Raw genomic sequence first — 16,169 nt, forward strand, 5'->3', positions numbered from 1 at the left:
GTTCCCCAGCCCAGCTGCCTGGAGCTCGAGGCAGGGCTCTTGTCTGTGTGGGCCGATGGGCCTGAATCGGCTCGGGCGGCGGGGCGGGGGGGGGGGGGGGGGAAGCGGGGGGAGCAGCCTCCTGCCAAGTCCAAGGCCGGGATGGTGGTGGTTTTGGGTTGCTGGGGCTGATTTTGACCTCCTTGGAGGCAGAGGCCTGAACAGGATACAGCTTCTTCTCAACACATCAGTCCAATGGTGTTGGATTGCTTCTGCCAAATGCTGGAAAGAAACAGGAAATCGGGATGGAGGATAATCTTTTTTTTTCTCTCTCTACATGTTTAGTTTGTGTCCTTTTTCTCTAATACAAATAGCAAGTGAACCAAAAGCACGGCAGCTGCCGTAGCCGTGGCTTCTCTCCGGGCGACAACTCCCTCTTCGGCTTTGCCGAACAGGGGGATGGAAAGGAAGAACACGAACCTTCCCATAACCCCTCCACTGACAGATAACCACTGTTCCTTTCCAGCCTTCTTCTTTTTCTGTCAGACAGTACTTCCCAAACTTCCAGTGTGACCTTGGGTGACCCCTGACAGCCTCTTGTTCAGAGACTGGAGTGGTTTGTACCAGCTGTGGGACCTGCCACGCAGAGAGCCACCCCCCCTGAACCTTTGCGCCCCACCCCCACACAACGGGCCTCCGCCAAGTCTGAATGAAGCCCCTCTTCTGGCAGATTGCATTTAAGGAATGTCCTGACTGGGTTGGGGAACAAAGGCCTCCCCGGGCCCCAAAGCCTCTTTGTCTGGCCCGGACCCTGGTGGCTGCTAGAACCTGGCGAGTCTCGCCCCTGCCCTCGTGTGCCCCTTGAGCTGCTGCGGTGCCCCGGGGACCCAGCTCGGGCTCCGGGTTCCTGGTCCCCGGGGGGGGGGGGGGGCCGGATGCCTCCATGTCCTTCCTACCCGCACCCTTGAGGAAGCGTTCCCACCACGGCGCCATCTGGGACTGAGACACCTTATATGCTCCCAGCCCATCACCTGCCAGGGGCCGCCTCTGGGTGGTCATTCCAGAGATGTTATGTGACCCGGGGCAGGGACTGCAATTACGGCCAGGGATCGGAGAGCCCTCTGCCCTGGCCTCCTGGACAGACCAGCCCAGACCCTTTTGCAGGAGGCAACTTAGGAGTTTTCATTAGCTTGCGTGTGCGCGCGTGTGTACGTCTGTCGGTGTCTGTCTTTCCTTGTGCTCAGCTGATGTTTTCCAAGCACTGACTTTGAGTAAAGCATTACCAAGCCAGGTAGCTGCTACTACAGAGGGCTTTCATTTTCACTGGAGACAGAGGACTTGCCTTCATGGGACAAATAGAAAAATAAGAAAGGACAATGGCCAACCGGCCATGTGCTGCCGGGCTCACGGGACAGGTGGTGCTTCGGGTAGGCTGAGGCAGAGTACGGGGGGGGGGGGGGGGGGGGTGGTGGTGGCCCTCAGCAGGCCCCGGGCCTCTCTGCTTCGCTCTGCCCTGTTTGATGTCTTCGGCTGTTACTGTGTGAATTTCTGAAGGGCCCTAACTAAGCAGCTCCGGTTCCAGCTGGCTCCATGGCTGGGGCTGGAATTCTGCTCTTGGGGAGGCTCGTTCCATTTGAGAGGTCACCGGTGAGCAAGCAACTCGCGTTGTTTTTCCAGTAACGCAAGCTGCAGCGGACTATGTGTCCCGTGTCTCCAGCCCGCCCAACTAACCCGGGAACGCAGAGGGCGGCCTCTTCTCGGGGAAAGTGTTCTAAGTGATGAGACTCCAAGATAGGCGAGAAAAAGCAGATCGTACAAAAATGGTGACAAGCTGACCTGGAACACCAGGCCCAGCAAGGGGCAGCTCTTGCACACTGCTAGTAAACGAAGCAAAATTCTCTCCTCCTTGCCGTTTCTTTAAAAAAAATTTTTTTTAATGTTTATTTTTGAGAGAGAGAGAGACACACAGAGTGTGAGCGGGGGAGGGGCAGAGAGGGAGGAGACACAGAATCCGAAGCAGGCTCCAGGCTCTGAGCCGTCAGCACAGAGCCCGACATGGGGCCCAAACCCATGAACTGCAAGATCGTGACCCAAGCCGGAGTTGGGGCTTAACTGACTGAGTCACCCAGATGCCTGCCGCTCCCCACCGTTTCTTAAAGATGGAGATAAGAACTCCTGGAGTATTTCTTACACTGGAGAAACTGTGGTCCATGACGCTGGTCCATGACAGGGGTGGCCTGTGAATCTTTTGGGTGCTGGTCCTCAGTGATAAACAACTGAGTTCAACAATGGGTAAACACATAGATATGGTGGTCCTTGCCTTCCACATCCTTACTGTCCAGGAGGGAAAAGACTTTTGGGGGGGGGAAGGTATTTTCAAACATCTCTGACTGTATACCAGGAATCAACCTAGAAAGTTCTGCAAAGTTCTACATGTAAAATCAGAATCGAGTCCTATAGAAACACTATTGAAGTGTTTTTTTATCCAAACATATAAAGTAAAAAGACTTTTTATGAAGCATTAATCACATTTTTTTTTTCCATCTCAGTGGTTTATCACCTTAGCTGCACATTAGAATCTCCTGGGAAGCTTTAAAAACTCCTGGGGCCCAGACTACACTCAGAGCAATTCCAGCAGGATCTCTGGAGGTGGATGCAGGCATCAGGAATTTTTTTTTAACTCCCCAGGTGATTCCATTGTCCCGCTATTGCTGACAATCACCGCTTTTCCTTTTGTTATCTGAGCCCCTGAGTGGTCGTCCGTGAAGTGTACCGAAAGCAGGCGTACCCTTTCAAGCCAGCAGGAAGGTGCTTTCAAGAGCACACATTGGTGTCAGGAGACAGGAACTTGCCATGTCTGTGCAGAAGCACGCAGCAGAGGAGACCTATGGACACATGGAGGGAGATATTCGGGCTTCTGACATCTATAAAGTGGAATATCACACGGCAATCAAAAGGGGCAAGCTTCTCATACATGCAACAACATAGACAAATCTCAAATGCCTTCCGTTAAGGAAAAGGACTCAGACCTCAAAGGCTATGCAGGTTTCCGGGGAGAAGAAGGAATGAAATACTGACAGAGGCTACAACACGGATGAACCTTGAAATTGTTCGTGCACAGTGAAAGAAGTCATTCAACAAAAGGCCACATGTTCCTTGACTCCGTGTATATTTGAAATGTCTAGAATTGGCAAATCCATAGGGATAGCGTTGTCAGTGTACCTAATGCCACTAATTTGTACACTTCAGAGTGATTAAAATGGTCAATTTTATGTCATGGGTCTCTTGCCACCATAAAAAAGAAAAGCACAGCAGGTACTTGGCAAAGGCTGGCTTGGCATTTGGCTCTTCTGAAGACAGGAGACGTTGGCCTGATGTGTCCCTTCTTAGGTGGAACGAAAGGGAACATTTTCCAAAACCTCCTTCTTGAGAACTTGAGGATTCTCTGTGATCAGGAGGAACCGACCTGCCATTGTCTGCCCTCTGCTGCAATGACATGGTGTTCTCTCTCGTCACAGAAATGTCTTCCACGTTCTTAGCAGTTGGGTTCATGCAGATAATATGCCCAGTGGCTTCATCTTGGGAACTGTTCGGGGTAGAGAGTGGGATGCATGTCTTTTTACTTAAAGAATAGGTTTGTTTCGTTTCATGTTTGGAAGGAAAATCGTGCTCAATCATGGGTCTTCAGCAAATGCAGCTGAATAAATAAAAATGTGTGCATGAAACAGCAGGGGAACCATGAGGAACAGCTCTTTCGGCATGTTGGGAAGATATTTATGGTTGGGAACCTAGTGACCAAAAGGCAAGACTGCCTCAAGATGAGAAAAACCGGGGGAGGAGGTCATCTGGAGGCAGAGCTTGGCCATGGCCGAGGACAATGAATCGAGCAGTTGAACCTCCCAGCTCTGCGTGGGCCTTCGAAGCCCTGAACAAGAATCTTATTGATGATTTGTCAGACCCTGAGCAGACAACTCTGAACTTTAACAGAGCCAGGATGGAAAGCCTGCACAAGGGCCTACAGTTTCCAGAATGAACAACACACTTATTTTTTCCCTTCCCTCTGCTGGAGGACGAGAGAGACCAAAGTGAGAAGTGTTGAGGAGTGGGGGGGGGGGGGGGGGGGGGGGCGGGGGGACGGGGAGGGAAATGGGATGGGTGCCTTCCAGAGCCTCAATGAAATGGCCACATTCCTCCCAGCTCTGAGGGCTGAAAAATGTCAGCAGGGTTGGCACAAATTAGGGCCCTGCTTTTGTTGATTGTTATTTCTAAGAGCCAGGAGCTGGGCCTGAAAGGGTATGATCACAGGAGAATCCCTGGCCTCTGCTGTGCTTAGCACCTCTTCAGAGCCCCGAACCTGCAAAGGCTGACCCTCAACCAGGAAGAGCTCGTGCGTCGCCTGGGATACCGACTGGGCATACAAGGAGACGACCATGAACAACTGGCTTTGATGGTGAGGAGTCCAAGGAGGCAGAAGCTGATTGCTCTTGGTCACGGGCTGCTGTGTTGAGAAGGGACCTGGACGGACCTTGAAGGCTGATGCAGAGAGAGAGACAGAAATGACATTCCGGGCTTTGTGTCTCGGGTTCCTGGTCCTGCGTTTCTTCAACCCTGGTGCTTGCCCTTCACCTAGCATAGCCATTTTCGAGGAGAATGCTCTCTTGGTGCCCCACACCGACCAGCCATGCCTGTGTGTTCTCCTGTGGCAGAGACCACACGGCGTGTCTCACTACAGTGTCCTCAAGTCTGTGTGTCTGATGGCATTCTGTGTGTCTGACTCTCAGTCACTCAGGGCCTCTTAAGTCCCTCATCTCATGGAATTATCACCAGGTCCCATTGCCTCTACATACTATCTAGAGTCCCCTGCCCCCCTCCCCCCGTCCCCTTTGCCCAGTACGATGGAACAGGATGCAGAGGTCATGACCTACATAAACCTCCCTGACTTAGGAATGGCTACAGCCAAGGGACGACAGACAGCATGCGCTTTGGGCTTAAGACGTACTTGAATTTGAGCCCCCGTGCCACCTCTAACTATAGATACGGGCCTCAGGAGCCCATGCTGTGCACTCGTGGGGTAGCTGGGAGAATTGGAGGTGGTGGGGTGCGGCGTCCTGCATGGCCCCTGGATGCTGTCATTCGGTCACACCCTTGTCGTTCTCATCTGTGCTCATGTGCTGCCCACGGTGCCTCCCCCCGCGGTCCCCCTGTCCTCCCCGCTGTCTGCGGGGTTATTCTGTCTCTGGCCTGTTGGAAGAACAATGTGCATGGCCTTCCCGCTGCATTTTCCAGAGGCCCTGCGGGGTAAGGCACTGACTCCTTAGGGAAGCAGATCAAGCCTTTATGGTGTGCATGCATGATCGAACTCAGCAGTTCTGGCCTCGGAGCCCGCCATCGCCCCCTGCTCCCGTGCTCCGTGTGCCCTGGTGTACAGACAGACTTGTGCTTTCTCAACTACCCCATGTGCTTTCAGCGCTTGGGTCTTCTTCTTTTTTAATCTTTATTTTTGAGAGAGAGAGAGAGAGAGAGAGAGAGAGAGAGAGAGAGAGAGAGAGAGAGAAAGAGCATGAGTGAGGGAGGGACAGAGAGAGAGGGAGACACAGAATCCAAAGCAGGCTCCAGGCTCTGAGATGTCAGCAGCACAGAGCCCATCCCGGGGCTCGACCTCACGAACTGGGAGATCATGACCTGAGCTGAAGTCAGACACTTAAACAACTGAGCCACCCAGGCACCCGCAGCACTTGGGTCTTCTGAGCAGCTCTTTCCCTTTTCCTAAAATGCCTCTGCCTCTTCCCCGTGAACTCCTATGCATCCTCAGTGACCCGCTTCTATATTCTTCCTGCAGATAACCCTAGAGTCTGTGTCTTGATCCTCGGGGACTCTCCCGATTCTCTTCTCTTCTCCCCCGGTATACTCTTCTCCCCCGGTATACCCCCTGGGCACCCCCTCTCCAGACATGGAGCTCCTGGAAAGGCTGGGACCCCTTTCAAGTCAACTCTGTCTCCTCAGAAGCAGGCACGACCTTCTTACCCTTTGGCCCCGTACATGTTTGCTTGCTTGGAAACAAACTAAAGCTGTTTTCCAGGAATCGGGCAGCTTTGGGGAATAGCTGAGGATGTGAAACCAAAGACATGCTTGAGTTTTAGTGCCTTTTTCTTTTCTGTAGCGGAAGCAGCGGCAGGCACAGCCTGGAAGGGTTCAGAAGGTCAGGAAAAGCACAACTCGAGATGCTGACTGCCTTGCATGGCCCCTTGGCTTTTCCACAGCCACCGTAGCTGAGTTCAAGGCTCGGTGTCATTTCCTCAGATTTGCCCTTTGTTCTCTCGGTCTGGACTTCTTCAAATTCACTGCTTTTTGGCCTGTTGAGTTCCTGCAGCCAACAGGGAAGTCATGAATAGCTGTTCAGAAAACACTCAAAACCAAACAAAAAACAACCTAAGGCCTTACCCTACTGTACGTCTTCCCAGAAGCCTTCCAGGCCTAGGACTCTTGTCTGACCTGCTCTCGCACTTTTTGGCGAGGAGTTTTGGTGGTGTCCCTTGGTCTGGAAATCTTGGGGCTGGCCTTGTTCTGCCTGTGAGCTTGCAGAAGGCAAGAACCACACTGTCCTGGCCTCCATCTTAATTTCCTGGGTAGTTTAGGCCAAGGGCCCAGCTCAGTGCTGGGCTCACCCTGGGGTCTCACCTGATCCTTACTGATTGGTGGACTCTGGGGGCTCTTGCTGCTGCCCTTTCGAATTCTGCTCCGCTGAGAGTCTAATCGGTTTTTAGTGCCCCGGGCAAAAGCCACTGGCCTCTTGGAGACCCGCTGTGGTGGAATGGGCAAGAGATTCTGCCGTTGGCCAAGGGCTCTTTCCCAGACAGGACCACCCAAACATGGCTTCCCTCTTGCCTCATCTTGGTGCTCACCAGGTACCCACGTCGCCACTGGCAGAGATGAGGGCCACCTTCCAGCTCGCCTCTAAGCGTATGAGCTGAGCCATCATTGACCACATGCGGCATCGGGGCTGCTGGCTGTGTTTTACCTTCACTTGGCTCTTGAAAAGCCAGAGGGGAGTGGACACGGGGACCTCTGTGGCGCTTGCTCGGTTCTTCATCCTTTACCAGGACCCTGAGAGGGAGAGTGAAGGTTTTTCTGCTTCTTCTCCTCCGGCTTTGGCACAGTGGAGTTTCCTTTGTGAGTACCCCTGCCAGGAAGAGAGGGCTCTGATTTTGCCAGGCAGTGCACACCCGTGTGGGCGAGCTGGCTGACCCCCGTGTTTGATGTGACAGTCACACACGCCGGCACTGCTGTCACTGCCGTTCCCTGAAACAAGCAAATCCTCACCCCCCTTCCCTTCCTCCGGCTCTCCCACGAGCAATAGCAACATTCATTCCAGGGAATTTGGTTTTGCAGGGATGGGTTTCAGAGGCTACTACCTCACTGAGATCCGTGGGGGTGTCGGACCAGAAAGAGACTGCGTGTCTCTCCCTTAGAACCGGGAGAGCACGACGGCTTCTTTTTCTTTTTTTTTTTTTTTTTTTTTTTCAACATTTATTTATTTTTGAGACAGAGAGAGACAGAGCATGAACAGGGGAGGGGCAGAGAGAGAGGGAGACACAGAATGGGAAACAGGCTCCAGGCTCCGAGCCATCAGCCCAGAGCCCGACGCGGGGCTCGAACTCACAGACCGCGAGATCGTGACCTGGCTGAAGTCGGACGCTTAACCGACTGCGCCACCCAGGCGCCCCTTCTTTTTCTAATGAAAGGGGTGAGGGGATAATCTTCGGCTCTTGTTCAGTTCTGGGGAGCTAGGCCTTTGGGGGATGCTGGAAGAACGCGCTACATGGATAGAAACATCCAGTCGAGCGTTGCCAATAGCTCAGTCTTAAGAATCAGACAGCAAACGAGCTCTCTGCCGTGGGCCACGTGGGACCTTATGGGCCTTCTCTGGGCCCTCGGGCCCACCTGTACAACATGGGCATAATGATGCTTATCTCTTCAACTTGTGAACTAGTAGGTGCCTAGTGAATTCATTCATTCATTCATTCATTCATTCCATAAACATTCATTCAACAGTTACAACAGTGCTAGGTGCCAAAGAGGTAAGACAGATGTAGTCCTCTCATTGAGCTCACAGGTTTGGTCACTTCCAACAACTCTGTGAAATGGGTAGGGCCTGTGTGGTCTTCTCCACTTTCCAGATGAGGACAGGAGCTGGGAGAGATTGCGTGACTGCTCGGAGTTCCCACAGCAAGTGACAAAAGACAAGTCGGGCTTCTTGGCTTCTGTGTTTGGGAGCAGGGCCCTCAGGTGGAGCCCCTGTCACTGCCAGTAGACCCGCGGTTCTCCACGTCGGCTGCACATTGGGATCACCTTAGCAAGTTTTAGAACTACTGACCCCTACGCCTGGGTGGCGCAGTCGGTTAAGCGTCCGACTTCAGCCAGGTCACGATCTCGCGGTCCGGGAGTTCGAGCCCCGCGTCGGGCTCTGGGCTGATGGCTCGGAGCCTGGAGCCTGTTTCCGATTCTGTGTCTCCCTCTCTCTCTGCCCCTCCCCCGTTCATGCTCTGTCTCTCTCTATCCCAAAAATAAATAAATGTTGAAAAAAAAATTAAAAAAAAAAAAAAAAAAAAAGAACTACTGACCCCTGGGTGCTACTCCCAGAGATTCTGATATCATCAATCTGAGGTGTGCCTTAAGTATCAGGATTTTTTAAAACTTTTTTAAAATGTTTATTTATTTTGGAGAGAGAGAAAGAGAAAGCAGGGGAGGGGTGAATCCCAAGCAGGCTCCACGCTGTCCGCACAGAGCCCAACTTGGGTCTTGAACTCACGAACTGTGAGATCCGTGACCTGGGCCAAAATCAAGAGTCAGACGCTCAACCGACTGAGCCACCCAGCTATCCCAGGTTTCAGCCCTCCAGGGGACCCAGTGCAGCCAGGTTTGGAAAGCAGAGAGTAGAGCCTTAAGGAGCTGGCTGTCAGGGCACCGGGGCGGCTCAGTCGGTTGAGCGTCCGACTTCGGCTCAGGTCATGATCTCACAGTTCGTGAGTTCGAGCCCCACGTCGGGCTCTGTGCTGACAGCTCGGAGCCTGGAGCCCGCTTCGGATTCTGTCTCTCCCTCTCTCTCTGCTCTTCCCCTGCTCACATGCTGTCTCTCTCTCAAAAATAAATAAAGATTAAAAAAAAAAAAAAAAGGAGCTGGCTGTCATTCCTGAGCATGTTCTGGAGAGCCAGCCAGGCAGGAGAGCCAAGGTGACGACCCCATCAGCAAATGCAGCATTCTATGCTTAATAGAAATTAGATCACAAATAGTAGTAATAGCAACAATGGTGAATGCCCTGTTCCTACACTGTTGTCCTCTGCACTGTCATCTCTGCAAGGTGGTTCCAGCTAGAAATGACAAGTGTCTCTTCCCTGGTGGTCCTTGTGGGAGCCTATTTGATACCTTGATCTGTGGGACCAGAGCCCTCAGGCAGCTTGGGAGTGATGCTGGACTGCATTTCAGGCTGAGGTGGCTTAGTTACTGAAGAAACTCAGGAAGGTTTTGTTTTTCTGTTTGCCCAACAACCGTGGCTTTTGAGGGATCATCCGTAATTCTGTGGGGACAGCGTACTCACGGTTTCGTCTCCTCGGAGTGACTCTGCTTCCCTGTCCTTGGGGAAGGGATCAACAGCTGGGCCAACCACAGCATTTCTTTTGATGGTTATGGCTTTGACCTGCATTCAAGTTCCCCAGGCCCTGAACCGTCCTGATTGAACTTTTCTCAAGGAAGCAAATCCTGTTTCCAGACTCGCATGGCCCGATGGGCTTGTCTGGGCCGTCTTGGCCGCTGTCAATCCAGCAAACGGTAGGCCTGCAGCTTCAGCCAAGGTTATCCATCTCAAAGCCAAGGGCCTGTTTTCCTCTCCCCAGGACCACCTTTTGGCTGCCACCCCCCGCCCCCCCACGCCAGGTGCTTCCAGGCCTTACCCCAAGCCCCTCCCCCTCAGGACCACAGGGCGCATGTCGAGGTGATGCAGGATCAGGAGGTGCCCCTCTGAGCTGGGCCTTTGGAGAGAAGGCAACTGCTGTAACGGATTCTTCTCTTTCCTGTCTCTAGCCCTGGAGCAGCTGTTGACAGAGCTGGATGACTTCCTCAAGATTCTCGACCAAGAGAACCTGAGCAGCACCGCTGTGGTCAAGAAGAGTGGCCTGGCTGAGCTCCTCCGGCTTTACACCAAAAGCAGCAGTAAGTGTGGCCCGGGGGCCTTGGAGTTGGGCCTAAGCCACCAACTGTGTGGCTTAAGCAACAGAAATGTTTTCTCAGAGTTCGGGAGGCCAGGAATCTGAGCTCAAGGTGTCGGGAAGGGTCGGTTCCTTCCGAGGCCTCCCTCTCTTCCTTGCAGACGGCCGTCTTCTCTCTGGGCCGTCACACCATCTTCCCTCTGTGTGCATGGCCGTGTCCAAATTTCTTCATACAAGAAAGAATACCAGTTACATGGGTTTCGGGCCCGTCCTAGTGACCTCATTTAATGTTAATTACCTCTTTTTTTTTTTTATGTTTATTTATTTTTGAGAGAGGGGGTGGGAGGGGGAGAGAGAGGGGGAAACAGAGGATCTGAAGCGGGCTCCGAGCTGACAGCAGAGAGCCTGACGCGGGGCCCGAACTCACAAGCTGCGAGATCATGACCCGAGCTAAAGTCAGACACTTAACCTACTGAGCCATCCAGGCACCCCTAATGTTAGTTACCTCTTTGACGACACTTTCTCCTCCTACATTCTGAGGTATTGCGAGCTAGGACTTAATATATGAAGGGGGGGGTGCGTAATTCAGCCCATTAGCAATAGCATAGGAGTGATGTAACGTGAACGAGAGCCCAGAAATCTCCAGACACCCAAGACAGCGGCCCTGCATGAGGTTTTTTTTTTTAAAAAGTTTTTTTTTTTTTTTTCAACGTTTATTTATTTTTGGGACAGAGAGAGACAGAGCATGAACGGGGGAGGGGCAGAGAGAGAGAGGGAGACACAGAATCAGAAACAGGCTCCAGGCTCTGAGCCATCAGCCCAGAGCCCGACGCGGGGCTCGAACTCACGGACCGCAAGATCGTTACCTGGCTGAAGTCGGACGCTTAACCGACTGCGCCACCCAGGCGCCCCACCTGCGTGAGGTTTTAAACAAAGTGTTTTCAAAGCACTTTTCCTTACTCATTCAAAGTAGAGAAGGGATAATAAACTGTGATAATAATAGCCAACGCTTCGTTGAACATTACCCGCCTGCACACACATCAACTTGTTTCATCTTTAAGACACTCCTCTGAGATGGGTGCTGTTATTACAGGTGAGGAAACTGAGGCTTAGAGAGGTTAAATCCCTTCCCTGCATCATATGGCCCAGAGGAAAACATAGTTTTAAGGCTATAGATCACAGAACCTTGACCTTGAGTACATAGTTGTTTTTTTTCTTTTTTACTGAGGTACATTTTATACATAATCAAATACATAGATCTCAGTTAGGCCTTCAATTCAGTGAATTTTGGCAATCGTATACACCTGTGTACCTGCCACCCACAGTAAGTCATCGGACATTTCTATCATTCCAGAAAGTTCTTTCTTGCCCCCTTTCGGTGAATTCCTGAACCCCCACCCCAAGGCAACCATTGTTCTGATTTCTCCCACCACAGATTAGCATTGCCCGTCCTAGAGCTTCATATAAATGGAATCGTAGGGTGTGTACTCTGTTTGGCCTCTTGCGCTCAGGGGATTCGTCCGTGCTATGAGCTGCGTCCATAGTTTGTTGCTTCCATTACTCAGTAGTGCTCCAGTCTGTGAATGTACCACGATCTTCTTGTCCATTCACTTGTTGCTGGACTTTTGTGTTGTCAGGCCTGGGCTATTGCAAATAGTAAGGCTGCTCTAACATTCTTGCACAAGAATGGTCATGGTGGTTTCATTTCTAGTACATTCAGATTTTCTTTTTTAACAGGAAACGCCTTCTTGTGAAGTCCTAACAGCTTAGTTGAGTCTATTTCTATATCGGATGTTTGAGAATTGGGAGTGATATTTTGGGACAGTAAGGGACCATCTGCCTCGGGGCAGGAAGCAGCCCAAATCCACACCCCACCCCACCCCCACCGAGAAGGGAAGTGCACCCTCTACAGCCATCACCGTCAGGAAGTTCTCCCATATGTCCCACCTGGATCCGCCAGGTTACGTTTCAGGGTCGCTTTTCCTTTTCTTTGTTCCCTGTGGAAACCGGCTTTTATGCTCTGGGAGAGAAGTCATAAAACTGAGGCATGTGGCCGTAGGCCCGGCAGCCTTCTCTTTTGCCGACATGCCCCAGCTCTCTTAGCCTTCCAGGAGAGGTGTTTTCCCGGAGCCCCATGTGTGGCCTTTGCCACTCTCCAGGCCACCCTTGGTCCCCAGGCTCCTCCTGGCTCCGTGGCTAGTGTCGGCTGGCCTGCGTGAGTGCTGGCGAGCGGCACATCAAAGGTGGTAGGTGGGAAATCCACATTACAAAGCCAGCGAGTTAGAGATGAGTCACCCCACGGCAGGAGCCGTCGATGCAACCCTTGAAGAAGGACACTGCCCAGACTGTCGAGATGTGCTCTGACCTGAGCGTGTCTAATGATAGACGATCCCTCCGTTGGGAATGGGAAGACGCCTCTGTGACAGGCTCTCCCCATCATCCCGGTCCTCTTCTTGGTCCCAAGAACCAAGTGGTTCTTGGTTCTCATCGCTCTACCAGGGCCCCCTGGGTGGGGTCCCTTTGTGGCTTAATGTGCTGTGTAGCTTCCTCTAGGTTGACCTTTGTTTCACCCCAGGTGTTTGTGTGCTCTGCTCTGATAGAGTCAGACCCTCCCCCTGCCCTTGGTCTCTGCAGCTCGCAGGGCCGCCGGGGCTGCTGAGACCGGTCAGGAGGCGCCCAGCGTGAATTGCCCACAGAGCACCGCTGAGACCACCGGAAGTGTGCGCACGGCCTTTCCGGGACCTGTGGCCGCCACTCCCCACTCCTGCTCTCGAGGCTGAGATCCATTCTGGTCGTCTGTGCGCTCTCTCGGCTAGCAGAGTGATTATAACAGCCGCTGACGTCTGCCGTGCACGTACTCTGCCCCACCACGGTGCTTAATATGTGAAATGACATGGATTGTGCCACCCAGTCCCCATCCCGGGTCAGGGAGAGAGTTGTTGTCCTCATCTTCTCAACAAGGGAACCGAGGCTCGGAGAGTCACTTCTTCAAGGCACATGGCTGTGAGTGGCCGAGCCAGGGCTTGGGACCGGGCAGAGGGACCAAACCGCTCTACTCCCCTCCTGGTCCCACGTTCCAGATTCACCTGCACCACAGTAATTGTGCTACGCAGGACAGAATCCAAAGCCCCCCTGAAATCAAAGCATTTGTCTCCCGTCTCAGCCTCCCGGGCACGTCTTGCTGTGTATGTTCCAGAAAATGAGCTCAGCTTGATGAGACTTGTAGGTGGAGGCAGGCTGATCATTTTGAGATAGTCTGTGGTCTGCACTGGCTGAGCTGTTGTTTACTCCCACACATTTTGGACGGAGTGTGAGAGAGAGAGAGAGTGTTTACACTTTTCAAGTTGTCTATTTGGGTTTTCTGATCTTTTACTGTATGACTGTAACAAGAATTTTCTACTCTCTTCGCCTTTTATCTGGATGGTGAGGTCACGGCAGGGAATGAAGTTTGTTTATCAGGAGCCTGCTGTTCATTCCTGCCTTCACCTGAGAGTGTCATGGGTCCCTCAGTGCCCTCCTCGGAGACTCTGGGAGAGTTCGGGGGCTGCTCCTCTGATAGGAAGAGCTGCCAATGTTCTGTCTGTCCAACGGTAGCAAAGAGGGTCCGTGTGCCTCCCCTCTACCCCCACCCAGTTCTCTGGGAGAGACTACCCCCTGCCACAGGGGTCATTTCCCACAAGTTACACACTTCCTCAGAGCACGGTCAGCTGTCCTTTCCAGCCCTACCTATGCTGATGTCATTTCCCACATGCTTGTGTTGACTATCCCATTAGGATCTATTCCCTTCTCCATTGTTGGGCTCATAAAGAGAGAGACAGTGTCTTCTATTTCATTCTGTGCTGTGTCCCCAGCACTTAGCACGGTGCGGGTGCTCAGCGCACTTCTGCAAATGAATGAGGGAATGATAGGAAATTCTCCAACCCAAGGCTACTGCCTCCCAGACATGGGACAGCTCAGCAGTCTCCCGTTCCAGGGCCAAGTTCACTGGGTGTTTCCTAGGACTGCAGACAGTCCTGGGAGCCTCTTACTTACCTACCTGGATGGTCCTGGATTGGCAACCCTGGAACATCAAACCATAGCCAACCATGGCTCGCAGCAGAGTGCCCAGGGGAGGAGACGCGGCCTCAGGAAGAGGCCAGTGCGAGTTTTCTCTGCAGTGCACAAGTCACGATCTTGCGGAGAAAGCACCTGCCCAGAATCTAACAGTTAAAACAATGACAGCAATATCTTGCCTTTTTTTTTTTTTTTTTTTTTTACAGGAGTGTGGGCTTCGTCAACAGTAAGAAAAAAGGAATGAACATAAAATGAACATTAAGCTATTTACATTCTTTCGATTCCTATTTTGATCGTTATCAGCGTCATCTGAATATTTTTATGTAGTTGTGGTTTGCCTCTGTATTCTGCTTTACGTTATTTTTATACTTAGAATCGTTGCCTGTGCACATTTCCATGTGCTGACAGTTCACATACTTTTTCTCTTTTTGCTATTCTGAAACAGGATCCTTTAACTGTAAGTCTTGGATATCTTTGTAAACAGCAGACATAGAGCTGCTTTGTCATTTTTCACAGTTGGGTAGGTGTCCACTGATAGATGAACAGTGATGTTCAACCAGCCTCCCGTTAGTGACATTTAAGTTTCGTAATTTAAAAAAAAAAAAAACAAAAACTTCTACAATATTGCAGTGAACACTATTTTTTTTAAGTTTATTTATTTTGAGAGAGAGAGAGGAGGGAAAGAGAGAATCCCAAGCAAGCTCTGCACTGCTCAGTACAGAGCCCAACTCAGGGCTCAAACTTATGAACTGTGAGATCACGACCTGAGCTGAAACCAAGAGTTGGATGCTTAACCGACAGAGCCACCCAGGTGCCCCAAGAATATGAACACTTTAAGAAAAATTTTTTTTCAACGTTTATTTATTTTTTGGGACAGAGAGAGACAGAGCATGAACGGGGGAGGGGCAGAGAGAGAGAGGGAGACACAGAATCGGAAGCAGGCTCCAGGCTCTGAGCCATCAGCCCAGAGCCTGACACGGGGCTCGAACTCACGGAGCGTGAGATCGTGACCTGGCTGAAGTCGGACGCTTAACCGACTGCGCCACCCAGGCGCCCCTGAACACTTTAAATTATCCTCTAAAATCGCTTCCAAAACGGCTGTGCCAATTTACACACTCTCTAGTAATTCATTTATTTTGATTTTTTTTTTAAGTTTATTGATCCATTTTGAGAGAGAGAGAGCAGACAAATCCATGTGAGTGGGAGAGGGGCAGAGAGAGAATTCCAAGCAGGCTCTATGCTGTCAGCACAGAGCCCGACACGGGGCTCGAACCCACGAACTGCGAGATCATGACCTGAGCCGAAGTCGGATTCTTAACCAACCAAGCCACCCGGGTGCCCCTAGGCTTGTCATGTGTAATCTTTGTTAGTTATAGGGCTCACTTTTTCAAGTTCCCTAATATTAGAGTTTTGTACTCTTGGAAGCGTTCAGAGTTAGGTAAAAACAAGTGATATTTATCACAGTCGTTTTCCATAGTATCCCAAGCAGACAAGAAAACCAAGGCACACGCGTTAGCTGCGTTGCTCAGAATGACACCATTCATGGCAGAGCTTTGCCTCCTGCCCCTGCAGAACACTCTTCTTGGGTGCTTTTCTCTGGAAAAGGTCCTGACCCGGCCCCTCTGGGTCGCAGTCAGTGGAAGTATACTGGTTGTGGCTGACTACTTTTAGATCTCATAGTGCCCTCCCATAACCTGCCGCGGTGGGGGGTGATGTTGCTGACGGGTCCTGGCGGGGCTGGGCACCAGGATGGCGACCCGGCAGGCTGATGGCAAAAGACCCCGCTGGCTGTATCCTCCCCCACGTTCCTCTGGGTTTTCACAGGCCTCTTGGCTGGAGGCTGGGCAGATCTGACACTGAACTGCCTCCTTCGCCAGGGGTTTGAATTGGGTCCCTTGGCTGGGTAACGCCGTCTCCAACTACTGGAGCCACGG

At 51.8% G+C, this 16,169-nt stretch overlaps 1 protein-coding gene across 4 annotated transcripts in view; it reads left to right on the forward strand.

The window, feature by feature from the left end:
• Positions 1-16,169, forward strand: part of AFAP1L2 (actin filament associated protein 1 like 2) — a 98,926-nt gene that overhangs the window by 48,845 nt on the left and 33,912 nt on the right. For all 4 annotated transcript variants that reach the window (XM_030334980.2, XM_032595213.1, XM_032595214.1 and 1 more), the window contains exon 2: positions 10,058-10,186. In XM_030334980.2, coding sequence (XP_030190840.1) covers positions 10,058-10,186 — 129 coding nt within the window. The remainder of the gene's footprint in view (positions 1-10,057; positions 10,187-16,169) is intronic.

This window comes from Lynx canadensis, chromosome D2, assembly GCF_007474595.2.
Source record: "Lynx canadensis isolate LIC74 chromosome D2, mLynCan4.pri.v2, whole genome shotgun sequence".
Taxonomy (NCBI): domain Eukaryota; kingdom Metazoa; phylum Chordata; class Mammalia; order Carnivora; family Felidae; genus Lynx; species Lynx canadensis.